At 40.3% G+C, this 25,427-nt stretch overlaps 3 protein-coding genes across 4 annotated transcripts; 1 reads left to right on the top strand and 2 right to left on the bottom strand.

Moving 5' to 3' along the window:
• Positions 1–152: 152 nt before the first annotated feature.
• Positions 153–8,181, bottom strand: LOC115772771 (uncharacterized). The gene is made up of 14 exons (XM_030719150.1): positions 8,149–8,181; positions 5,718–5,762; positions 5,464–5,628; positions 5,255–5,355; positions 4,771–4,907; positions 4,554–4,674; positions 4,274–4,412; positions 4,075–4,179; positions 3,901–3,990; positions 3,641–3,786; positions 2,942–3,052; positions 1,106–1,769; positions 678–784; positions 153–538 (listed from the first exon to the last, which is right to left on the bottom strand). The coding sequence occupies exons 1-14, from the start codon at positions 8,179–8,181 to the stop codon at positions 436–438; spliced, it is 2,067 nt and encodes a 688-aa protein (XP_030575010.1). The 3' UTR covers positions 153–435.
• Positions 7,766–14,096, top strand: cdkn3 (cyclin dependent kinase inhibitor 3). Of its 2 annotated transcripts, none has more exons than XM_030719248.1 (8): positions 7,766–7,850; positions 8,789–8,887; positions 9,002–9,057; positions 9,142–9,186; positions 10,461–10,683; positions 11,788–11,819; positions 11,933–12,036; positions 13,725–14,094. In XM_030719248.1, exons 2-8 carry the CDS (start codon positions 8,811–8,813, stop codon positions 13,812–13,814), a joined length of 627 nt encoding a protein of 208 aa, XP_030575108.1. In that variant the 5' UTR covers positions 7,766–7,850; positions 8,789–8,810; the 3' UTR covers positions 13,815–14,094. The 2 variants fall into 2 exon arrangements, with proteins under 2 accessions (XP_030575108.1, XP_030575109.1); XM_030719249.1 differs by lacking the exon at positions 7,766–7,850 and adding an exon at positions 7,983–8,012 and having other exon boundaries at positions 13,725–14,096.
• A 1,323-nt stretch (positions 14,097–15,419) lies between these two features.
• Positions 15,420–25,279, bottom strand: cnih1 (cornichon family member 1). The gene is made up of 5 exons (XM_030719510.1): positions 25,119–25,279; positions 20,706–20,774; positions 18,065–18,177; positions 17,817–17,960; positions 15,420–16,727 (listed from the first exon to the last, which is right to left on the bottom strand). Exons 1-5 carry the CDS (start codon positions 25,197–25,199, stop codon positions 16,700–16,702), a joined length of 435 nt encoding a protein of 144 aa, XP_030575370.1. The 5' UTR covers positions 25,200–25,279; the 3' UTR covers positions 15,420–16,699.
• Positions 25,280–25,427: the final 148 nt, after the last annotated feature.

Raw genomic sequence — 25,427 nt, 5'->3', positions numbered from 1 at the left:
GCTATATACACTATTTATATTGTTTAATAATTTATCACAATTAGCTCTGCTCTAGGTAAAAAACATGGATGGGATTATTAAAGGTTTTCAAGCACAAAATCCTGATGGAGCGTCTGATTAATGCTACTTCTTGTTTTTCTCTCTCTGCAGTAATGAGTTCAACCTGGGCTGAAGCGTGATCCCGCCTGCATATAAAAATGTAATCCTCAAAAGACAAAAAGAATAAAGAGATCTGCAGCACTCAAATAAGGTTTAAGTTTAACATCAAATCCAAAAACAGTCCCTGATTTCGGGCTTCTGAGTTCCTTGTTGGTCATTCATGCACTTCAGGTCTGTAGCGGCCTTGTGGAAAAATGCTTTTATCACAGAAGTCTCAGCTTGTGCTCGGGTTTTGGATGTAACTTCAAAGTTATTTTGTTTTTTTGATGACAGTCATCAAACAGTGCTGCAGGGCCCCTCGCTGTCCTCACTGTCATCCCACAGTCCTCCACTGCTCGCGGCTACTGCCTGGTTCCCTCGCTGCTGAGCCAGCCCCGGCCTGAAAAGACATGTTTGGAAAGTCACCTTAGTGATCATATAAAGGCAAAATTTTCCTGTTTCCTGCAGTTTCCCTGAGTGTGTTTGAACACCCTGCCTTAGAGGAAGGGTCACTGCTGTTACATATTTGATGCTCTTACCTCAAATTTTCTCTACTCGGGTTGAAATTCTGAAAGTTTTGCCTCGCTGGAGCTTGAATCGGAATGAAACCTTGCCTGCTGTCTTTCTCTGGGGCTGAATCAGCCTGCTTTATGAGGACATGTAAAGAGCAGGTACATATAAAAAGCATTAAGAGGCTTGAAAATAAATCATATGGTAACTGGAGATACTTCAGATTAAAACAATTATGTGTCATTGACTGCCTCTAACATCTATTTAGGCAAGATAGCATTTTCTACACAAAAAATGAGCTTACTGGAAATTCATCTATGAACTGTTGCAACAGTATATCACTTGGAGATGCCAAACTCTACACCAAATGGCATTGAAATGACAATTATTATGGTCCCTTGAAAAAAAAAAGTAAATTAAAGGTGTATTAAATTAAAAGTGGTGCCATCGTGACTACCTGCTTGGATGGATCATCCCAGATTGGCCTGAAGGCGCTTTTCGGGTGTAGAGGAGGCGACCCCTTTCTAACGCTGACTAACCTCTTCCCGTAGGAGCTGATGAGGCACGGTGTTGGCCCATCCACGTACGGCCCTGTGGGATTCCTCAGAGGAGGGTGAGGGGTCAGTCTTGGAATCTGCCACCTCAGACACACAGTCCTCTCTCTGGGTGCCTCTTTGACCAGCTGCTGCTGACTGTATGATGGCTTTAATAGCACTGGCACTTGGCTGTCTTCCTCTTCATCCTCTCCACTGTTGCTTCCTGTCATCTCTCTGCACAGGGTGCCATCAGGGCTACATGAGGTGACTGAGGAGTAGTCAAAGGCAGAGGTGTCATCAGGGTCTGTCTCACAGTCTTCCAGACTGCGAGCTGTGCGAGGTGCCTCTAGCTCATTGGTGCCTTTCCCTGTGGGCTGGCTGAAGGTGCCCTGGCCCGAGTCACTGTTGTCTCCCCATCCTGCAGTGTCTGGAGTGAGGAGGGAGCAGTAGGCGTGTCCGCAGTCATGGGCTGGCTGGTTCAGGAGGGCCCGGTCTCTTCTCACTGGGCTACAGGACCAACACTCCAGACGCATTGAGTGGCAACCGTTCACTCCGTTGCTGAGGCCAGCAGCTACCTGGTCATCTCTGTTGGAAAAAAGAGATAAAAATGACCCTACCATGACAACCTCTGGGTCAAATCCTGACTGACAGTAACTCATTCTTGCATAATAAATGCTTGGAGTTTGTCAGAATTTGTATGTTTTTGTTTGTCAGTCTGCTTCTTGAGGATTGACCACAAGTTCTCGATGGGATTAAGGTCTGCGGAGTTTCTTGGCTATGGCTATCCTGGCTATCCTAGCTACAAATTTTCAATCTTTTGTTCGCTGAGCCACTTAGTTAACACTTTCGCCTTAGAGTACGATGCTCCATCATGCTGGAAAAGGCGTTGTTCTTCACCAAACTGTGCTTAGATGGTTGGGAGAAGTTGCTGTCGGAGGATGTTTTGGTACTATTCATTATTCGTGGCTGTGTTCTTCGGCAAAATTGTGAGTAAGCCTACTACCTTGGATGAGAAGCTCCCCCCAGAAATGAATGGTCTCTGGATGCTTTACTGTTGATATGACATTTTTAATTTTTCCAGATGACCCATACAATCGGAAAGGGGCTTCATTGGAGGGAATGACTTTACCTCAGTCCCCAGCTGCTCAATCCCTGTGCTTTTTACAGAATATCAATCAGCCCTTGATACTCTTCCTGGAAAGAAGTGGCTTCTTTGTTGCCCTTCTTGACACCAGGCCATCCTCCAAAAGTCTTCACTTCACTGATGCATTCACATCTGCCTGCTGCCATTCCTGAGCAAGTTCTGCACTGGCAGTGCCCCAATCCCACAGCTGAATCACCTTTAGGAGATGGTTCTGTCACTTGTTGGACTTCGTTGGGCACCCTGAAGCCTTTTTCACAACAATCTCCTTAAAGCTTTTGATGATCTGATATCTAGTTGATTTAGGTGTAATCTTATTAGCAGCAATACCCATACCTGTGAAGCCCTTTTTATGCAAAGCAATGATGACTGCATGTGTTTATATATATTAAAAAAAGAAATTAGGAAAGGGGGCTAATACTTTTTTCACAGCACTGTATCTGCAAGTTTTACAGTCAGTACTGTGGAACGTAAAAACGTGGAAAAAGGTTTCAACATTTTTGCAAATAAGTGCCACTGAAATAGGCTCTTGTTTGAGCTGGACAACAACACGTTGCGCCACAGGCGCTCTCGTGCATGTTGCATTGTTGGAAGTACCAAAGCAAGTGACACTGACCTCTGAGCAGCAGCTTTTGACTCCTCTCTGGCATGCTGAGACTCTCTGGTGTGGTGGCTCCTCGTGCAACAGTTTGCAGAAGAAACACCAGCCGCAGCATCAGAGCAGGTGCTTTTTATGCAAAGAAGAAACATTTTAAACTCTAAATGCAGACATGCAGGCAAATGCAGACAAAAGGGGACCTATTATGCCTTTCCTTATTTTCGCACATATATAGTATGTTGTATACAAAGTTTCATATGAAAAGGTCAGCGTATGTGCAAGTAATCCCTGTGAGCCAAAAGCTCAAAATGCTAATCTAAATGCTTGGTTTAAGACAGATTTTGTACTCATAGAGTTTTATGATGTCTGTGAGAGCAGCTATCCCTACCATAGTCATTATCTCAGAAACACAGCCACAACCACCTTTATATAAGTACAGCTAATGAAAAAGCTGGCTTAAAGGGAACTAAAACAGCTGGTTTCACTCAAAGGATGAACTAAGGGACTGCACAAAGGTCCAGTATAAGATAAACAATCATTATTTTGAGCTTTGATTCATGCAAAGTTAATACAATACTCTAATACAGTCCGAAAAAATAAAAATACTATTATTAACGTAATAGGTCTTCTTTAAGATTCTGTACTACTAAAGCAGTCCAAATCTGAAAAAAAAACAAAACAAAATCTGATATCTTGTCCTTGTCATAATGCTCTAACCCTTGTCCAGCTCCTTCTCCTTCTTCCCACCGAACATCTTCCTCCAGTATCACATGACAACGAGATAAAACGCTCCTCAGAGCTCGCTCAGTTCCCAACAAGAGGCTGCAGTCAGGATGCTCCTTACCAGTCCACTGCAAGAGGTTCTGGAGAAGGAACAGTAAGCTGTCAGGTCAAATCTTTATTAAATGACCTGTTAAATTAATACACTGTGTCCTAGATCTTAAAAATCTCTGGATTCACTCTGGCTCCTGACTCACCTGAATGTGATTCAGGTAGCTGTGTATGCGTGCGACAGGTGCCAACAGCAAGGAGAGCAGTTTCATTTCCTCTCTCTCCATCTGGCTGCCCTGTAAAATAACACAGAGAGCATCCGTCTGGTGTGTTAAGTGCATTTTAACTGAACACTGTTAATGGTGTACTACCCAAAATACCTGCAACAGTTGACTCTTGTCAGCATGATTGAGTCTCTTGAACTCGAGTGAGAGGAATGATGCCAGAGTTGTTGTATAGCCGAGGTACATGTCTGAAAAAGCTGTCTGGACAACACAAATAAGAATGAATATGAGAAGCCTGTGCATTATTGTAATGAAATATGGACTGAAATCATTTTTAAGAAAAGCATTGGGTTACATCATTGTGGCCGATAAGCTGCACCAGGATGTCTCCAACCAGAGATTTCCAGTGTTCAGCTGATAACCGCTCCTGCAGGGTGTTTCTGAAGAGCAGATGTCGCTGTAACAGCTGCTCTACAAACTTCAAATACGTCTGACTGGATCACAGTGAAAAAAACAAGCACGCACACGCACACGCACACACACACACACACACGCACACACGAATCTTTTACCAAAAACAGAAACTTCTGTAACTTACAGTTACAAAATGACTTAAAATCCACTCCAACACTTACTACGGCTCTGCAGTCATCTGGTGAGCTGGTAAGGTCTTGTATTTGTCATACAGCTGGTTTAAGGTAGACACATACTCCCACTCAGAGTGCAGCAGTTGCATCGCAACCTGATGTCGTGCATCTGTAAAACCCAAAGAAAGCATCGCTAAAAAGTTGATAAACCCTGCAAACTGGAAAAAAAATATTCTACACAAATGCGAGTGATGCGTGAGCTCACCTGTGCCTTCACTGAGACCGGCTTTGAGACCCTGCAGGAAACAGTGAAGGAGCAGTTTTCCCCTGGACAGACAGGCTGGTGGAGCAGACGAGCAATCACACTGATGCCGTACACGCTCCGGCTCAGCTGGATCGCTGCTGTACAACAGATGGCAACATTTACTGTACATTGATGCTACTTGAACAGCCTCTACTGTGCATTTATATCACATATATAATTGTTTCTAGCTCAAGGTTTGCAAAACTGGAAGAAGCCGTTACTACTAAGGACAAAATGTTTAGAGAAATATGCTCAAAATACAAAATATACTTCTACATTAACTAATAACTGTTCAAAAGTCTCATAAAGATGAGTACCATGTAAATTTGAGGTTAATGATGGACTGTGAGAGGACTGTACTTTAATATATGATACTGAATTTAACATCTCTGTATGGCTACAATAGGTGGCAATGCATTCTTCCAGGGTCATGGTGCACGTGTACCTTTCTCTTTGCTTGGATGTGGAGCTCTTTCCATCCTGCTGAGGTCTCTGTCTGTTGCTGTACAGCTGCGTAATCTGACACCTCATCACACTGAGTTCCTCCTGTAGTTCACAAAGCACTGAGGCTGATCTCATTGTCTAGAACTAGTTGAGCATCGTCACTTTGCAGTGAAATATCCAAAACCTGTCAGGTTAATTTATAAGTCTCACCCTCAGTGAGTCGACCAGACCCTCCAGCCGTAGAGCTTTTTTTTGACAGCTCTTCCTGTTCTCCTCCATCTCCTCTCTCAGGTATGTGTCTCCATGTTGGATCTGACTGAGCTCCAACAGAGCGCTGGTGAACCCCGACTTCAGCTCCGAAACCATGCATTGTAGCTGGAGGGAACGACACTATTTTGATCACCTAATTTCAAGTGAAATGTTTCACAAAACTGGGCTGGCTGATGAGGGAAGGTGCAAAATACCTTGGAGATTTCAGTGACAAGCTCTGCCTCCTGAGGTTTCATGACCTGTGCAGAGAGAGACAAACACATACACATTAATCACTGAATGTTTGCTGACACTCAGTGATTAATGTGCACAATCTGTGCATGAACCCATGTGAGCTTTCTGATTTTTCCAGTAATCAGAAAGCTGACAGACTGTGAAGACAAGAACAGTGATGACTCTGACTGAGTCAGTGCTAAGAAAAAAAAATCTTCCAAACATAAATTAGATATTGAAGCAGACACACATTACCAAGCAGGCAAGTTAAAGTATCTCTCTACAGTAAAGCAAACCTCTGAGCTCTCCCTAAAGTGATGCACACAGAGAATTTAAGAAAACCATCAACTATTTTTCTTATTATTTAAAGACGATGTGTTTATCACAATTGCAACCCGATTTAATGACTTCTGTTTGTTTGTGGTACCTGCTCAGATGTTGCCCCTGCCAGCAGTCCCTCTGCTAAGGAAGTGGCAAGCCAGCCAAAGAGCTCAGCCCTGCAGGGGAATCAGCTGCAGGAGCCAAGATCCCTCCTTATAAGTCTGCTGACAGAAGGAGAGGCAGGGATCAGCAAAAAAGGATGAATTAAATATGCATAGGAGTCATCTTTTCAATTTCAAATAAACCAGATAAGATCACTTTATTACAGAGATTCATTATAGCCTTATAATTATTTATAATTCTGTGGAATCAAATATGTGCACATCATGTTTGCTTTTTCTTTTTTTTTATTCCAGGCTGTGAGACAGTGATTTACATTCTTGATACATTTTTACAGACACAATTACTGCATGTTAGTGATCTCCAAATATCCATCAATCCACACATAAAGCATGAGAAAAAAGCTGATTATTGCAGCAAACAATGGAAAAGAAAGATAAAGAAGCTCACCTCAGTCGCAGCTCCTCGATAATGCTCCTCCAAACATCTGAAAGAGGTGCAATAAATCCTATAATCCTTCAGATCTCCGTTGTTCTGCTGTTCTAACGTCAGACTTGGTTTGCAGCGTGAAGGGTCGTGTCGCACTGTGCGCTGCGCTGTGCGGACAGCAGATGTCCTGCGTGACGCTCAGTGAACTATGAAGGAAGCGTTGTTTCACAGTGGACTGCACGTTTGGTGCTGATTTTATTCTATTCAGTTTGTTTAATATGTGTAAATTGCTGCGATGTCTATATTTTTGTCGACATGGCACGTAAAGAAACAAAAGAAAACGTTTGTCTAAAGGTTTTCAATGTGTAAATGAAAAAAAACAAACTTCTTTTTATTTATTTATTTAAAAGGGACAATGCAGTTTGACATAAATCCCATTCTAGAGCATAAAATTGGTGTGCTGTACATGGAGTTTACGGAGTTAAACAAAAATGTACGAAAAACCTAGAACAAAAATTGAGCTGACATCATACGGTGTAAAAGATTTCAGGATGGAAAGTATGCATTTTCCAGCACCCGCTGGAAAATGCATACTTTCCCCATCACAAATAAACTAATTAATTTAATTTAACTAAAAAAAAACAAAAAAGAAATTGCCTGAGATCAGACAAAATCATTTACTCAATAGAGTTTATAAATCAGAAAATTTGCATAATTATTTGACATAAATAAATAATTACTGCATTATGTTGAGCTAGCGCCTGCTATGTGTGTTTTCCTGTAAATAAATAACGACGTTTACGCGTTAAATTGATGCAGAAATTGGTGCATAAGGGTTCAAATATTCAAAATTTCTTCCACTTAATCCCATTTCCTGGGAAAAACATTCTGCAATGCGTGTCTGGTAGTACCGCGTCTACAATACTTTACGAAAACACGCTTAGTTGGCATATGAATATTAGTATAGAAATGTTATGTGTATATGCAACTCTATAGCCAGTTTTTAAGTATCGCCTCTTTAATTTCCCATTTTGTAATATTTCTAGTCACAGGTTCACTCCGCCCTCGTCGATGACTCCGCAGACTAAATCAAACGCACAAGCGTCTGTTTTGTTTTGGAGGGGGCGGCGCGAAGAGTCATTCCTCAAATCTGATTGGCGGTGTGCTTCCTGGCGTTTTTAAATTGCAGCTGCTGACGGACTCACGGAGCTATCAAAACAGTCGCAAGGAGGAGCGCATGACTGGTGAGAAATCACGAAAGCGACTACGATATGTTGAATATTTAATCATTTATCATCTCTGCAAAGCTACAAAGCTTTCTGTTTATTCGTGGTGACAGTTAGTTGATGGTTTTATTAATTTTTCTTTCTTTGTTGCAGTGTACCGACATGAGCTGGACAGCTAACGTTAGTTGGGCTCGATGTGAAATATACTACTGTCACTTCTGATAATGATGTTCATACTAAATCAAACTTTTAGTCAGCGTTATAAGACATACCTTTCAAATGTTGGGGAATCAACTGCTATAGATATTCTGTTTACCTTAAGGTTGAGCTCAGCCAGAGGAGCATACATCCATACATTAATCTGAGTGCTACATAAGCACTTTTAACGTCTCAATAACGACAGGCTTTATGTCAGGGCAGTGGCATCGTGTTTAAATATAATTTTACTTTCCATCATCATTGGCAGCATGTTAGTAATTTCCCTTTGGGATCAATAAAGTATTCTGATTATCATGTTGAAGTGCGTGTGCAGCACTTTTACTGAAGTCTGAGATATAGTTTTGTTCATAAAATGGTTTAGAAATAAAATAAAAATGCACAAAGTTCCGTCAAATAATCACACACCTACTCATTGCTTTTACTGTGTTATGATCGTGTTTAATACAATTAGTCACCCCCCCCCCCCCCCCCCCCAAAAAAAAAAAAAAAAAATCCATTCTGACTCAGGAAAAGACTTATATGAAATATACTATATTGTCGTACTACAATGAAATTATTTGCTAATTACTGCATGTCTCACTTCAAAGTAATGTAACTTGTAGGTAGGTGTGAATTTATGTGGTGATTAGTCATATCCACATATCCTAAATTCATGAGAGACTGTTTTGAACATTATCAGAACCAATAAAAGTGTAGGTAGCCTAACATAAGTGACCTTTTTTCTGCCGTTTTCTCAGGTGTTTGGGTGGGGCTGAAGAAATGAGGACAAGCGAGTTTGACTCTTCATCTGAAGATGAGGTTGGAGACGAGGATCTGACTCCTTTGCGTGTCTCTTGGTAAGTCTGGTGAATCCAAAAGCAGTGTGTATGTTTACTTGTTCTTCCTGATATGGAAACAAATAATTAGTATGTTGTTAATATACAGTAAACTTGGTTTTCATTGGCTTTAAGGTTGCCTCTGTCCATAGTAGGATGCCCGCAGTTTCTTGGAATATGTGCACTACCAGGTAAAATTGTTTGCTTATTTTTCTAAGGTTTTGCTTATTAAATCTTTTTCCTTCTGATTTATTTATTTATTTATTTAACCACAGGTTGCAAATACAAAGAAATCCGCAGATGTCTACAAAGAGATGTCGGTAAGAGAACGCTGATCCTTTCCAGTGCTCAAGAAGGGATTTTACCGGGTGTAGATTGAATTAGTCTTCACAAGCAGATGTTTAAAGGAGACACATCATGCAAAATCCACTTTTTTAGCCCTTAAATACATTTTGTTGTGTACTTTGAGTGTGTATAAGTGCAGGAAATTTAAGTGCATTCTGTCCCGGTGCTACATAGATATCTTTATATTATTTTTGGGTCATATTTTTCAGGCTGTTCAGCTTTCTCTATTCCCTGTTATGTTTTCTTATCTGTTACGTCACAGTATTTGCTGTGGAACTGCTAAACAAGGGCATGGACTTCCGGCTTACCAATTTCGTGAATCCGCCATTTTTTTTCTCACAGCGATTTTGTAGTCCAAGTTCAGTTATGCCAAAGTTGCAAGTAGACAAGTCAAAATGTTCGGTTGTTGGGTGTATTAACCCACACGATTCCTAACATCGCCCCCCCGGCATCAGAGCCTCTTCGAAGTTCCTGTTTTTCTGCCGGTAGTTAATCGTATCGCTGCTATCAAACTACAAAAATGGCTGGACGGGGTAGAGTGGACCGCTCCGCGACCTAGAGGGGGGCGGGGCGTGAAATGTCTCATTCACATGTAAAGAGACCGCACCAAAACGAGCTGCTCTAAGACACATGTCAAAAAAAGGTGTAAAAGAGGGGTCTGTGGAGCTACAATAACGAGGAATTCAGACCAAAGCATTGCAGTTCTACTTTATATAGACCACAAGTGAATGAGTTACATATGAAAAAGAAGGATTTAAAAGCATATGTGACCTTTAAATCCAACCACTTGGATCAAGAACTCCAGGCTTCAAGGGCCGGTGTCCTGCAGGTTTTAGATGTGATCCAGCACACCTGAGTCAAATATAGAAGTCATTAGCAGGACTCTAGAGAACTTGACTGCATACTGAGGAGGTAATTCAGCCATTTGATTCAGGTGTGTTGGATCAGGAACACATCTAAAACCTGCAGGACACCGGCCCTCGAGGCCTGGAGTTGCCCACCCCTGATTAGCACATATTTTAAAGGTTGAATTCTTTGTACTGTTGTTAGATGTAGAAAACTTTATTACAGTAATAATAATATTTGTATTGTCATTTCAACATCGTTGTACATGTGCATGCAATCCTATCAGTGCAAAGATCTGAAGAAAAAAGTCCATATGATGTGTATTAAAACGAGTGTGTATCATACTGCAGTGTAATGAAGAGAAAAGCTGTAACTTTAAAGAAACTTCCCTTCTTGTTAACAGAGGAGCTCCAGAACCAGGGGGTGCAGGATGTGTTTGTTTTCTGCACAAGAGGAGAACTTAGCAAGTATCGGGTTCCCTCCCTGCTGGAGGTCTACCAGCAGCTAGGTTTTAGGGTTCACCACATGCCTTTCGTAGATGGAGACACTCCTGAGCTGGAGCAGTGCTGCCAGATCCTGGAGGAGCTGCAGGCCAGCCTCAAGAATGACAGGAGGACCGTGATCCAGTAAGTTAAACCTCAGTTCAGTTTAATCTTACACAAGATCCAGGTCTATCCACATGCTGTTTGTGTGGTGGCAAAGATATAACAGCGAGAGAGGAGAGTTTACATGTAGTAGTGTGTAAAAGTCTTGAGCCAGATTTGTTTATATTATGTTATTCTTGGTGGGGTTTTTTGTAGGTACAACTAAAGAAATTCTTTTGAAAATGGTCAGGTGCAAATACTGCTCTGAAAAAGAGTGATAAAGCAGCCAATGTCCAAAGAAAACCCCTGAAAGACCTTCATAAAGCTCAAGGACACTTTATAAATTGCAAGAAAGCCTGGCTCCTTGGAAGCAAAATATAAAGAAATGAAATGAGTGGTCGCTCATATTCTCAAAAGCATGAAGAGAAAGTAAGTATAAAGTATTGGCCTGTGTTAAACATACTTGAAGTGAATGATTTATCCTTCTTTAATTAGAGGGTGGACATCAGCTGAGAGGTGCAACAGTATTAAGTCAAACTGTTTGCTGGTTTCTTCGATCCATTTGAGCCACACAAGACACACAAATTAGTTTTATAGTAAGAAAATGTATTTGTTTTTAAAACATTTGTAATAAAAGTATTGATCGGATGCATTTTTTCATTCTGATTAAGCTGATATTTTATGTATTATCGGGGTTAAACGAAGATACCTGCACCAGCAGATCAGATGGGGTAGTAAAGAGAGGTGTTTGTGTCACACTATAAAACCACAAGATGTGAAGTCAACAGAGCTTTTACTGCTGTTGTTGAAAGGCTCCTGAGAGGCTCTCAACTCTCCCAGAGAGCTGATAAAGCAGCTCACTAGGCAACAAGGGGAAACTGGTTGTCCTGGACTTGTATAATATGAGTGGCTCTTATTTTTGATGCAGAGAGATATTGTTACCACAATATTCCCTGTCCAATAAAGGACACCTTGGTATGCTAAAACTTTGAAGTGCCAGATGGCATCATATCACCACAAATGCATCTATTTTCAGCTATCCTCAGGACACCTTTCATTACACAACAGAGCAGATTGCTCTTTAGCTGTTCATTTCATTGGATTTTGTCCCCTTTTTTTTTTTCTTCTTTCTACCTTCCCTTACAGCTGCTATGGGGGCCTGGGACGCTCTGCATTAAGTAAGATTATTATTCTGTTATTTTGAAATCTATTCTCCATTTAACATCAGAAATGTCACATAACCTAGTCTAATGTCACTGCTCCCATCGCATGGCTGTTTGTTGCCCTCCAGTTGCTGCCTGTCTGCTGCTTCAGCTCTCTTTCACAATGACACCAAACAAAGCCATCGAAATCCTCAGGCAGCACAGAGGAGGAGGAGCAATACAAACAGTGAGGGTGAGTCACTGCTTTCCTTCCTCTCTCTCTCTGTAGTTTTTAAGGGGTCATTTTGCTGCTTTTACCCTAGTATCATAAGCTCACTTTTGAAGGGCTGAAATTGGCAAGATTGTTGCTCTAAAGTCATTTATCAATTATCAGAACTGAATCCAGTCGAAACCAGTAAAGCATAAAGGTGGCAAAACTATAGACTGTATGTAAAAGATGGACATAGCCACTTCTCCTATTGGTTTGTGGACCACTGTCAGTGTTAGCAGGCGTCACAAGCAAGGAGTGCATCTGACTGAGTGCTCGTATGGAAGCAATTTGTCATTGATGGACACCTTATTCTACATCTTACTATACACTGCTGTTGTCACTGTTACTCTAAATAGTTTGAAATAAGATCTGTAACAAGTGAGGACAGCATCACACAGTTGCTGCAAATTTGTCAGCTTCACATCCATGATGTGAATCTCCCATTCCACCACATCCCAGAGGTGCTCTACTGGATTGAGATCTGCTGACTGTGGAGGCCATTTGAGTACAGTGTTCAAGAATCCAGTTTGTGGTTTTGTGACATGGCACATTATCATGCTGGCATCAGCACATGGGAACACTGTGGTTATGAAGGGATGGACACGGTCAGCAACAATACTCAGGTAGTGTGTAATACTTAAATAATGCTCAGTAGGTACCACGGGACCCGAAGTGTCCTCTACACCATTACACCACCAGCAGCCTGAAGCATTGATACAAGGCAGGATGGATCCATGCTTTCATGTTGTTTACTCCAAATTCTGACCTGACCCTACCCTGAATGCCGCAGCAGAGATCAAGACTAATCAGACCAGGCAACATTTTTTTAATCTTCTATTGTCCAATTTTGGTGAGCCTGTGTGAATTATAGCCTCTGTTTCCTGTTCTTAGCTGAGAGGAGGGGCACCTGGTGTGGTCTTCTGCTGCTGTAGACTATCAGAGATGCTCTTCTGCATCTACCTTGGATGTATCACGTGGTTGTTTGAGTTACTGTTGCCTTGAAGCAGTTTGGCCATTCCCCTCTGACCTCTGACATCAACAAGGCATTTTCACCCAGAGAACTGATGTTCACTGGATATTTTATAGTTTTTGAACCATTCTCTGTAAACGCCGGAGATGGTTGTGTGGGGGAAAATCCCAACAGATCAGTAGTTTCTCAAATACTCAGACCAACAACTATACCACGTTCAAAGTCACTTAAATCACCTTCTTCCCCAAAGTGTGCTACTCAGTTTGAACTTCAGCAGGCCATCTTGACCATGTCTAAATGTATGGAAGTTGCCGCTATGTGATTGGCTGATTGAATAGTTGAACAGGTGTGCCTATCAAACTGGCCAGTGAGTGTACATAACAGATTAATCAGATCATTTAATAATTAAAAAAAAAGACAAAACTTGATTATTTTTCACTGCTCTGTGACATAAAACCAATAATCTAAAATTCTTAACAACACAAACTTATCAGGAGTGTTTTAGCACTCCCAAACTGTTCAAGCCTTTTAATTCAGAAAGGAAATATAGTCACAACATTATGTTGTCTCCGATTTAGCAAATGTTTCATGTCTCTGTTGTATGATAACCTCAGTGTTTTTGTCTGAATTATGCATTTTTTTTTTTCAGTGATTTACTCGTTGTTTTTCCATTTACCAGCATCTTTTTACTTTTCTGTAGCAATACAACTTTCTTCACGAGTTTCGGGAAAAGTACACGGCCTACCGAGAAAGCGGCGAGGTTCCCTCAGAGCGCTCAGTGTCTCGGTGATTACCGCTCTTTTCTACAGAGCTGAAAAACTTGAGCTACTCAGACTTGCTTGTTTGCCAGTGATGCTTTTCTGATTGTGTGGTGGTGTGAGTCTATGCTTGAGAAATGCACTTTAGAATGAAAACTGTAATATATTGCTTCTTATCCTCATAAATAAATAAAAAGACTTTATGAGGAGATATTGCTTTTATTAGTGACTGTTTCATTTATATTACAAATGAAATTAATGGTGTGTTAGAAATGTTGTCAGCTAGGAAATATGTGTCTATGCTGTGTTTTCCAATGGTCTTTTTATCTAAGGGGAATAAAACTGAGCATGAGCTTTTCAGACATTCAGTTTGTCTCTAATATGTGGTTGTGAATCAGTTCTTTCTACAAAATGACTGAAAATGGTTATAAGACCTAAAGTTCTTAACTGACACTAAATTTTCAGAAGGCGAGTCTTCTTGAACAGTTCATCTAAATCTGATTAAATTGGGCTCATATGACTCAAGTATCAAATGTAATTGTAAAATTTCTCTATTTTTCAATTAAACGCTCTTTGAGAATCACCTTGTTGGTGCAAAAATACCATTTTATGCTTTTCAAACTGTTATGTTTGACATTTTTTGCAGAACTATTGCTCAAGACTGCTTTAAAAAATGACAATCTGGCTCCTTGGAAGCAAAACACATTGCTGAAAAAATGAAAGGAACACCTTTTAAAAAAAAACAGATTTCAATTGGGGGGGGTCATGCTTTATCTGTACTGATACGGACCAGGTAAAGTGTTAGGAATGAAAGGCCACATCATTTGATGGAAATGAAATCTATCAACCTACAGAATTCAAAAACACCCAGAAAATCAAACTGAAAAAATGATGCAGCAGGCTTGTCCATTTTGCCGATATATCATTGCAGCAACTAAAAGTGGTACTCAGTAGTTTATATGGCCCACACGTGCTTGTATGCATACTCCTAATGAGATGACAGATGGTGTCCTGGGGGATCTCCTCAGTGATGCCCTCCTCCTCTGAACGAGGGCATCACTGAGTGATGGACCTTCTACGGCCCCGTCCAGCTCTCCCAGAGTCACTGCCTGTCTCCTGGAATCTCGTCCATGCTCTTGAGGCTGTGCTGAGAGAGACAGTAAACCTTCTGGCAATGGTAGGTTTGATGTGCCATCCTGGAGGAGTTGGACTACCTCTGTAGGGTCCAGGTATGGCCTCATGCTACAAACAGTGACACTGACCCTAGCCAAATGGAAAACTGAGACAAAAAAAAAAAAATGAGGGGAAAAATATCAGTGGTCTCCATCAAACCGTTCGTTTTGGGGGTTGTCACATTGTTGCCCTTCTAGTGCACCTCTTCTTAATTTCATTACCACCAAAGCAGCCGAAACTGATTAACAACCCCCTCTGCTACTTAACTGACCAGATCAATATCCCAGAGGTTTAACTGGCTTGACGCTATAATCTGATTAAAAACTGTTCCTTTCCTTTTGTGAAATATATAAAGAAATGAGGGGCGGTTTAAGATTTTGGCACAGTACTGCATGTTAAGATGCTTTACTGACATCTTGCACAAAAAAAAAAATTAACACTCCAGTCAATGTTAACAGAGCGGGATAGTTTATTTAGATTCCAATAAATCATTTCCTAGATGTAATCTGATGAGATCTAACACATAAAAACTTTTTTTTATTAAATGTGACAAATGATAATCTTTTTCCCTGATAACATTACATGTTAGACATAAAAATAAATACTCTAACATGAATGAAACTTTTTTTGTAATGGCCTAAAACATCACTCTAGAGTTAGATTCTGGAGATGAGCGATACGGTGAGGAGTGCTTGATATTCTGGAGAATTACTAAAAGAAAAATGTAAAATCAAAAACACTGAATAAATAAAATGCCAGAGTTTCTATCAATGTGGAATATTTGGTGTTCAAATTAACAAAATACACAATGACAAGAATTTGAAAAGGTATATTCAACAGTATGGCACACCAGCAGCCGCCTATCAAAGTTTAAACGCAGAAAGCAGGAGTGTGTTCCTAACGCCGAGTACATTAAAGTACTGTTGAGTCTACCTTTTAATTTAGAGAAAGCTGCAAGGACGAGTCTACAGATCACATACACATGGCGGTCTACACTTAAAAAAAACAAATACTGCCAACAGTTTGTCATAGAAGCTTGGAAACATCAGATAGTTTGAAAGGTGATAACCGACAACCAGACTATGATTGTCCTTGTGCAGCACGTTTCACTAAGTGATGACACCCCACGCACTTCAGCCCTCGTTGTACCTTCGAGTCCCAAAATCAAGTTGTAAGACCTTCTGTATCTGTGGGCAAGAACACAAGTCTGGCTTACACTCTGCTGTTCATTTCAGTCATGGTCATGAGTCACGTGGCAGGTGTAAATTAGCTTTTAAAGCCCAGAATCTAATTCACAGAAAAAGCTAATGCAGTTCAGCACACAGCTTAGATTCTCACAGATAAATGCACACCTGAAAATGTCTACCTAGTCTGTAAACACTCAACAGCTGGGAAATATAATGAAGAGAAAAAAAAACATTTTATTTTAAATCCCAAGCATCAAAAATCACACCATTTAAAAAAAAAAAAAAAAAAAAAAGAAAGAAAGAAAAAGAAATGTGTCCATTCAGGTTTGTCCATATTTTCCATAAAATCTTTGTAACTATAGTGCTATGAGAGGAACACTGCAATCGAGATTCTCTTAAAACTGGCTAAATGTTTCTGAAATGACAGGTTTGTCCACTTGGAAATGGCGTCTTGTGTTGCTGGAAGGTGGTCTCCAGCAGGTCCAGTACTCCAGCACTAAAATCATAGTGTCTGGTCGTTTACTGTACATGCAGGTCCTTTTGCTTCATCGCACCATTTAAGAGCTCACCAGAACATAGATCATCCTGTTGGAGAGAGCAAGAGGAACAACTGAATAAATATAAGCATACTTTGCAATTATATCAAATCACCAAGGTGCAAAAACTCTGCTGGACAATTTTAAGATCAACACATTTCAAGTCCAAGATCAAGTCCAAGTATTTATAGACACTCGGTGGTTGTCTTGGTAATGCCCCAGGGCAGTTATTTTGGCCTAACAAACTCAGGCCTCTAAGTCAAGAGGAAAGGAACTCTAACTGGTCAAAGTTCCTAAAGAACTGTTATTTAGGTGACTTTGCACCTAAATAACAATTAACTCACTGGCCACTTTATTAGGCACACCTGTTCATCTGCTTGTTAACGCAAATGTGGCCCAATGCATTTAGGCATGCAGACATGGTCAAGTCGACCTGCTGAATGTCAAAACCATCTCTTCTCATGGCTGCCTCAAGCAGCATAACGTGCCACGTGACAACTTCAACTTCTACCACTGGGGGAAAAAAGAAAAAAATTGGCATCCAGAAGTCAAAATTTTGGGTTATGGATCTCAAAATCTCAACTTACCAACTCAAACTTCTGGGAAAATAACTCAAAATTGAGAAAATAATTGAAATTTTGAGTTATTCATTCAAAATTTTGAGATTATAACCCCAATCTTTTTACTTATGGATAGCAAAAAAGAAAAATTGGTTTCTTGAACATGGCTATATATTCACTGTACTCAAATGGCCTCCACAGTCAGTAGATCTCAATTCAACAGAGCACCTTTGGGATGCAGTGGAACAGGAGACTCACATGTGCAGCTGACAAATCAGCAGCAACTGTGTGATGATGTCGTGTCAATATGTACCAAAATGTATGAGAAATGTTTCCAGTACATTGATGAATCTATGCTACAAAAAAAAAAAAATCAAAGCAGTTCTGAAGGCAAAAGGGGGCCCAACCAAATACTTGCAGTGTGTGCCTAAAATAGCGACTAGTACAACACCTGTGTCACAGGCTGGGGCAATAACAGAAGGTGCTTCATGTTTTCTAGTTTGGCTTGATCTTTTTTGCAGACACAGGCAGGAATCGATATGTGTCACAGAAAGATGAGAGACAAATAAAAAACATACCCATAGAGATAGTAGAAGAATGACAGGAGGTAGAAAGCCAGTTTGCACCAGCCTTCTTTTTGACAGTACGCCAGGATGTCAGCATTCATGATGGTTGTTGGGTCGTAGAGTCCTGGACAGCTCATCACAGGTCTGCTCATATACCTGGAGCATGGAAAAATGAAAGCAGAGGGTTATATTCCAATGTGCCCCACTTCAGAAGGTTAACAGCTGTTAAGCAAACCCGATTAGTGTTTTCTGATACGTACCTCCAGACATGATAAGCCAGCAGTGGTAAGTTGAGACAGAGGGTGAGCCACTCGGCCGCACAGAAGAACATCACACAGAAGAAGAAATGGATGAGATATTCTGGGAGCACCAGCTGAAAGGAGCCAAGGATGAAGAGAATATGTCAATATTCACACGGAGTCTAATTCTTTTTGTTCTAGTTCTCATTTAGTAATAGTAATGTCTAGACAAAGTTTAACAGTCCGCACATTATTTGGAACAAATGCAGCGACTTAGAACTTAAAGCACAGAGGACAAAACAATGTGACGTAACAGATCCTCAAAGGTAATGAGTCCTTTTTACAAGGGGAAAGCGGTGCTATTTAAAGAAGCAAACATCTAAAAATTGCAGTAGCTTTAGAAAGTAGAAGAGAAGGAATGAATCACAAAATACTCCAGTTAAGCCATTACCTTAACTATGTGCTGTACATGTGTTATACAGGCCTTTAGTCAGGCACAGCTTCATTTTATGTTATTTGTACATAAATTAATGTTTAATAAAGTCAAAGTAAGGTTTTTATGATGGAGGTAAAACACAAACGCTCCTTTATTTTAACACATGAAACAGGGTGAAAAATAAAACCAGCCACCTGCAGATTTTAAGTCATTCTTCACTTGTTTACCACAGTGAGGCTTATTCATGCTGCGAGAAATGGCCACACAATGAGAGATGTAAAATGTATCATAGCCTTTTTTTTTAGTCACTGGTTTATAACTGATGTTGTAAGATGCGGTGCTTGTATAATTTTGAAATAATCTGTTGCAAGTGGATCGAGAAAACAGTTAAATTTCCCACCCTGTTTATGTCATGCATTATCAAACTTGCTCTGGACAATATCTGCGCATCCCAACATCGACATTTTCTGGAATGAGGGTGTCCCTACAGATCATTCCACGTCCTGACGAGCGGACTGGACAACACACCGGAGAAGGACCATGCTGTGAGCACGCTTAGCAGTGTCGATGCAGCAGCCTGCCTCGGGTTGACAGAGTTCGAGCTGGTTGCGGGGTTCAGGGGGGCAGATGGAGGCACCACATGGAAGCCATGCATTAAAAATAAGAGCAGAGGGCGGAGAGGAGGGGGCAACCAGCAGCCCACAGATGGAAGGGTGAGGGGCGTGTAGGAAAGAAGGTGCACGAAGGGTAGGGAGGGCTATAAATGTGCTGAAATCCTGCACTGTGCTGCCAAATACAAAACAACTGATCACAGCACAAAAAAATAAAAAAATGAATAAAAACAAGAAGTGCCAACTGAGCTGAGCGGTCCACATGTGAAAAAGAGAAAAGAGGTCAAAACTGCAGATCGGACTGTGGAGCGCATCAAGGGTTAAATGTAGAGGAACCTTCACTTTTCAGCTAAAAATCACAAACCAATCAGGAGCTCTAAATATTGCTGAGCTGGAGAGTGTTTGGATTCTGCAGCCATCTGTTCTGAACCGCAGGTGATGCAGGTTAGCGCCAACACTGAGATCATATACAGTGGCCTAGGTCTGCTAATTGCTGACTCAAATTGCAGCCTCCACCTCACAGTAAAACAAGATGCGACATGCATTAAAGAAAACGGATGACTGAAAAACAAAAACTGTCTTAGACAATCAAATATGCTATACCAAAGTATCTGTTTAAAAAAAAAGAAAAAGAAAAAGCAAAAAAGACCAACATCCTGACTGCTGTGATTTTTACTATCCTAACAGTTCTGTACAAGCTCTGCCAGAACAGTTGTTTCAAATGCAAAACAAGTTACCCAACTTTCTGACTTCCTGGGGATTTCTGATACTTGTAACTATATGCAAACAAAGGGTAGGTTGTAATAAAGATCATGCATGTTTTGAGCATTTGCAAGTCTTTTCAGTTAACAGCTATACTATATCCATAATTAGTAATGTGGATAGTTCATCCAAGAGTTTATCGCTTGCCCACTGTTGCATACTCATCGCTTCTATGGCCAAAAGAAAAAGCAGTTCAACAAAGCTTAAAACATGCCTGTTAGTAAGTGTAATCGGTCTGATGAGGTACATTGTCAGATTTGATGTTACTTCAAATGCTTACATCCTAAAAGCTGCACTTTGATGTGTACAGGAGGGAAATACAAAAGAAAGGATTAAAAAGCCAGAAATAAAACTAGAATGGGGGGGGGAAGGGGCACGTGAGGCACAGTTGGCATGTTGTCTAATCCCGAGCTGAACCCTGGCCTTAAGATTAGTTAACTGAAAAGACGTTTGCAAACACTTCCCCGTGCAAAATGACAAGACTGCAGACTGAGTTGGAACTGAGCGGGCATTTTAAAGATTGGTACAAACCTTCAGTGCAATTTTGACTCTTTTAATCTTTTTGACCTTTTCAACTGTCTTTTTGCCGTTTAAAAAAAAAAAAAGTGGTTACAAAAAAAAAAAATTAAAAAAAGATAAGGAAAAACAAAAAGGCTGTTAGAGTTTGACAGCTGACAAGATCATTTAGTTTATAACAGGCAGGTTATTTAGCATAACAGTGCAGAGAAATGAGAGAAAAAGACAGGCGGATAAAGTTGTACTAAAATAAAGAAAACATCTTTCAACAGAGCATATCTGCATGCGGTCATAGAGCCAAGGAAGGCGTGAAAGCGGCACAGGTGAGATCACTTACCGGATTTAAAGTGTTACATTGATCTATAGGATTCTTGTAGTCAGTCTTCAGCTCATCGAAAGCTATTATCTGGAGGAACAAGGTGATCAAGACGTTAAAAATGACTGAGCAGGCCAAAACATGCATGTGCAATATTTTATGCAATTAGTGAATCAATTAAATATTCTAACAGAGGAACAGTACAGTAATTCTCATTCTGTATACCAAAACTAATAAATATTACTCAGTACGCAAACGCTAAAAAGGGCTATTAAAAAAAATTAGAGTGAACATCAGCATTCTCTAAAAGAACTATGGAACGTTTTTAAGCAAACAGGCACGCCGGGTGCTACTGAAAGTCTATTTTGCAATGCAGGTTTGAAGGATGGTAATGAAATGAACTTTGACCAACATGTGTCACATTCACTTTCAATGATTTTTCCCCCCTAGGTCTTTTAATAAATAAATGTATTCTTCACTTTTACAAACAGAGAAATGCTGGTTTAGAATAGTTTAGGTTTAATATATATAAAAATTGTACATAAGTTAATATAAAAATCAAACCTAACTCTTCTTTTATACTAAGGTGAGCAAGCAACAGCATTTTGATTGTCCTGTATGCAAATTGACCATAAAAATCTTTGAATCTTGTATTCTCTCAGGAGTGTGTATGGACTAGAACTACATTTTTGAAAGACGCATCCTTTGTGATAACCTCTCCTCTTACATATATTTTCTCTAAAGACTGGAGTTGTTCCAGCTGATTTCTAAACTGCCTGAGTTGTACCATTGCTTAAAAAAGGTGAGCACATCTTTGAAGGTAATTATAGACTTGCATATATATTACCAGACACAAGTCTTTAATTACCTTACAGGTCTATAATTATTACATAAGAGAATTTTTTATGATCGGGTCTACAATTACATGAGTGCTGAGACGCTCATGTATGAATTTCAGTCAGGTTTTAGACGAGGGTACTCTACTGATACTGAGCTTATATACCTTTTTGATAAAATTAGATTTAATATGAATAATGGCTTGTATGCTGGTGTTGTATTAATTGGCCTTCAAAAGGCTTTTGATATTGTGAAGCAATATATTCTAGAGGAAAAACTAGAAGCAGCAGGTTTAAGCAATATTTCTGTAGGACAGTTCAAGTCAGATCTATTGAAAAAAAAAAAATGTAGAATTAAAGTTCACCTGCTGGAAATGTTACTTGTGGTGTACCACAAGGGTATATTTTGGGTCCATTACTTTTCCCCATCTAAATTAACATGTTTCAGGCCATGTCTTGCAAACTTTTCCTTAATGCTGATGATTATGCTCTTCTAATTAATCTAAATAAAAAATCCTAACAACACTGAATTTAAAATGTTTCAGGACTTAGAATCTGTTAACCTCTGCTGGAGGAAAATAAGCTTTGACTCCATCTAGGGAAGACTTTTAGCCAGTAACAGTAAACTTAACGAGGGGAAACCCTGTTAGTCAAATGTAATTCTGTCAAAATTAGCTTAACTAGCCATTTAAAATACTCAGGCGTAAATTTAGATCAAAGTTTATCAGGTGCAAGCATGTCATTATATAGAAAAATAAGTCATTTCAACAAAAGAAAGGAAAATGTTATGTTCTGGTCCAACCAAACTTTGACTACGCATTAGGGTTTATCCCCGGGATCCGGGATTCCCGGGAAATGCGATCAGAACCATTTCCCGTTTCCCGGGAAACGTTAGACGGGAAACCGGGAAAAAAGTCGTGCGCGTCGATTTGACTTTCAGAAAGAAAAAAAGCTTCAGAATGTTAAATTTAAGGAAATATTGAGAGAAGGGTTCGTTTAATGCGAAAAGCATTACTCTTCATTTCAGGCACGTTCAGCCTCCGTTTAAGGCTTCAGCCTTCATCTCAAGTGTTTTAATAGAGGTATTACACAGTTGTACTTTTTTCCTCTTTAATTTGTTGAAATCGTAGGCAATGTGTTTACCCTAAGGTATTTTGTATTATATAATTTTATATTATTATATATTGTTATATTGCATTATATAGCCTATAAAATATGCCTGCCCTGAACAATAAAGAAATATCTGTTTAACTTCGAGTGTTTCTTTTCCTCGTTTGCAGCCGCTTACTAACAATCATGAATTAGGATACGGGCCTAATGGGTGAAGAAATTATCATTAAATAGATTGCTTTAACATATTTCGCTTTTAAAATGGAGTTGAGTAAAATATATATTTTTTAGGCTATAAGGATTGGCCAGTTTTTCAAAAGACGATTCACAGCGAACCTACTTTAACCCTCAGACACGGTGTTATAAATTTGCTGTTGCCAGAATGGCAATGACCAAGTCGTGGTGCATTACTCAAGGCCCTGTGTTATGCCATATTATAGTGTAGTACGGTAGTTAACTTTTCAATGACTATTACAGCGTTCCACTGGTGGAGATATAGCGCAACAGATGTCGCCACGACAGCGTGGCTGAGCCATTATCAATGCTGTGGAGATGAACCGTATTGTTTTGCACCAGCAGTTGTAAAATATCTTGGTATAATTCCATGTACAATGGAGGAATATTCGACTTATATTTCTTAAGGGAGTGTTGAGGAACGATACAACACCGCATAGCTCGAGCACTCGAATGCTGAGATGTAGGTTTTATTGCGTTAATCAAGCCGACGTTGCCCCCTACTGGGCATAACAGGACATAGCTGGAAAGCTACCTCTACAATATCAGAATAGGTTAAGGCCGACACAGGCTACAGAAGGCCTAATTAAAATAAAAAAATAAATAAACTTTTTCCCGGGATTCCCGGGAAATGGCTCGTCATTTCCCGGGATTTGATTCATGTCATTTTCGGGAAAAATATTAAACCCTACTACGCATGTCACTCAAGGTTCAGGGGCCTTCAGAAAAAACTCAAATCCCAGTTACATTCAGCTCACAAAAAAAAAACAAACAACCTGCTACATCCTCAGCTATCCATGCCTGTAATCATTGGTGTAGATCTAAAGCTACTTTTGGCAACTCCCTTTATGCCAGATGCCCTTCCCGACAACCCCAATGGGATTTCTGTCTCCTCCCGGGACCGAAGCGGGGATATTTTGCTTGTTAGGTGAATGTGTATACCACTAATGACTCCTCTACTTTAAAATGCCTAAATGTTCCAATAACCCTCGCGTATATTAACATCAAAACTGCTCCCTGACTCCTTTCCAATCTGTCACAATTACAGTACCCAGACGTGATTTTTCATGTTGCGTTTTAACATTAAGTGTAACAAAAAACTTTTAGACATTGTGCCATAAACCTTTGGAACGAACTGCCCTTCTCCATAAAAATGCTGAATCTAAACAAAATAGGCTTTGTTGTAGAAAATGTATTTACTATATCTTCAGGTACTGGGGCGACTATGGCTCAGGTGATAGAATGGGTCAGAAGGTCAGTGGATTGATCCCACAGCTCCTCCAATCCACCCGTTGAAGTATCCTTAGGATGCATGGACAAAAGCACTGTGTGTGTGACTGGGTGAATGAGACTTGAGTAGAAAGGCACTATATAAGTGACAGTCTACTTACCAACTCTTATATGCATTTTAAGTTTATTGCGTTGTGAGGGTTAAATAATGTGCATTTCAATTCTGCCAGCTGATTTGGTGTGAAACATGCTTTCAATACTTCCAGAGGGTCGTCTACAGTCTTTACGATTACTTTTTAATGCTGCTTATTGCATGTACAGTATTATAGTCTCACTTCATATATGCTTTTAAATCTGTGATATGTATTGGAATGAAAGAAAATCAAACCTCTTATACTGCTTTTAGTCTACATTCAAAGGTAAATCACATGCTCTCTCTGTCTTCAAGGTATCCATTCACAGTACAGTCCTCACATCTGAGCAGCCAGAAGCAGAAACTGTGGTTGATGTTCCCCAAACTGGGAAGTTTTTTGTGTGTGAGATGTTTTTTTTAAATCCCAAGCCACGTCATTAATTAGCTCACATTAGTAAATGACTGAACAGTTAGTTAAAGGTTTACAGCCCGTTGAATGTGCTCCAGAGCCCTCATGACTATGCTGGGACTGTAAAAAACTGGCGGTATTACACAATGCAGAAATGTGACATGTCGGTAAACACATGACAGTTACACGTTAGCTTAGCATGCTAACTAGCCACCACTGCATTCTGAGCTGGCAGACTACAAACAAACAAGATGTTTTAGGTGCAAAGCTGAAGCGGAGCCGTTCACGGACGACAGGAAACAGTTTATTCAAAGTACGTATTGGCCTTGAGGCTGCTAACTTGTTGTCCTAGCCGAGAGGCAGGGTGTGTGCCATTCATTCCCAGGCTTCGTTAGCCCGCTGTTAGCCCGCCTTCCCCATTCTTTCACCCACTTTTATATGCCCGCACTGTTTGGCAGGGCGAGCTAGAAATGCATACTTACATGCCAGATAGCGAAGAAGATAAGAGCCGCCGTGAGCAGCAGAGCGAGCATGTAGCAAAAGGCCGCGAATGTGAACGCCATTTTCCTCCGGTTCTGCTGGTCGGGTCCTGGCTTGGTTGGCGGATGATGCAGGCAGCTCCCAGCCGATCGCTGCTGCTTCTTCTTTGGGTCTTAGTGGTTGTTGGTGAACCATCTTGCAGCAGGTGCGTTACCGCCACCTACTGGACCGTTTAACTACCTGGATTCCCTTTTAGTTGCATTAGCGCCATCTTCTGGATATTTTCTGACCTTCAGTGTTTTCTTTAGTGC

This window comes from Archocentrus centrarchus, chromosome 22 (genome assembly GCF_007364275.1).
Source record: "Archocentrus centrarchus isolate MPI-CPG fArcCen1 chromosome 22, fArcCen1, whole genome shotgun sequence".
In the NCBI taxonomy this organism is placed as follows: domain Eukaryota; kingdom Metazoa; phylum Chordata; class Actinopteri; order Cichliformes; family Cichlidae; genus Archocentrus; species Archocentrus centrarchus.
Note: the sequence above shows the minus strand (reverse complement) of the source record. Positions and strands in the feature narration are given on the sequence as shown.

Bases quoted from the DNA above. Each gene is read 5' to 3' on its own strand.
- cnih1 (XM_030719510.1), bottom strand. From the start codon at position 25,199: ATGGCGTTCACATTCGCGGCCTTTTGCTACATGCTCGCTCTGCTGCTC. The intron at 20,775-25,118 runs GTAAGTATGCAT...TTGTTCCTCCAG, and splicing joins TCTTCTTCGCTATCTGGCAT to ATAATAGCTTTCGATGAGCT. The intron at 16,728-17,816 runs GTATGTTTTTTA...TCTCTCCAACAG, and splicing joins TTCTTCTACTATCTCTATGG to GATGATCTATGTTCTGGTGA.
- cdkn3 (XM_030719249.1), top strand. From the start codon at position 8,811: ATGAGGACAAGCGAGTTTGACTCTTCATCTGAAGATGAGGTTGGAGAC. The intron at 10,684-11,787 runs GTAAGTTAAACC...CTTCCCTTACAG, and splicing joins GACAGGAGGACCGTGATCCA to CTGCTATGGGGGCCTGGGAC. The intron at 11,820-11,932 runs GTAAGATTATTA...GTTGCCCTCCAG, and splicing joins CCTGGGACGCTCTGCATTAA to TTGCTGCCTGTCTGCTGCTT.
- LOC115772771 (XM_030719150.1), bottom strand. From the start codon at position 8,181: ATGTATGCTCCTCTGGCTGAGCTCAACCTTAAG. The intron at 4,908-5,254 runs GTACACGTGCAC...TCTGTTGTACAG, and splicing joins ACATCCAAGCAAAGAGAAAG to CAGCGATCCAGCTGAGCCGG. The intron at 3,787-3,900 runs GTGAGTCAGGAG...TTCCTTCTCCAG, and splicing joins GCTACCTGAATCACATTCAG to AACCTCTTGCAGTGGACTGG.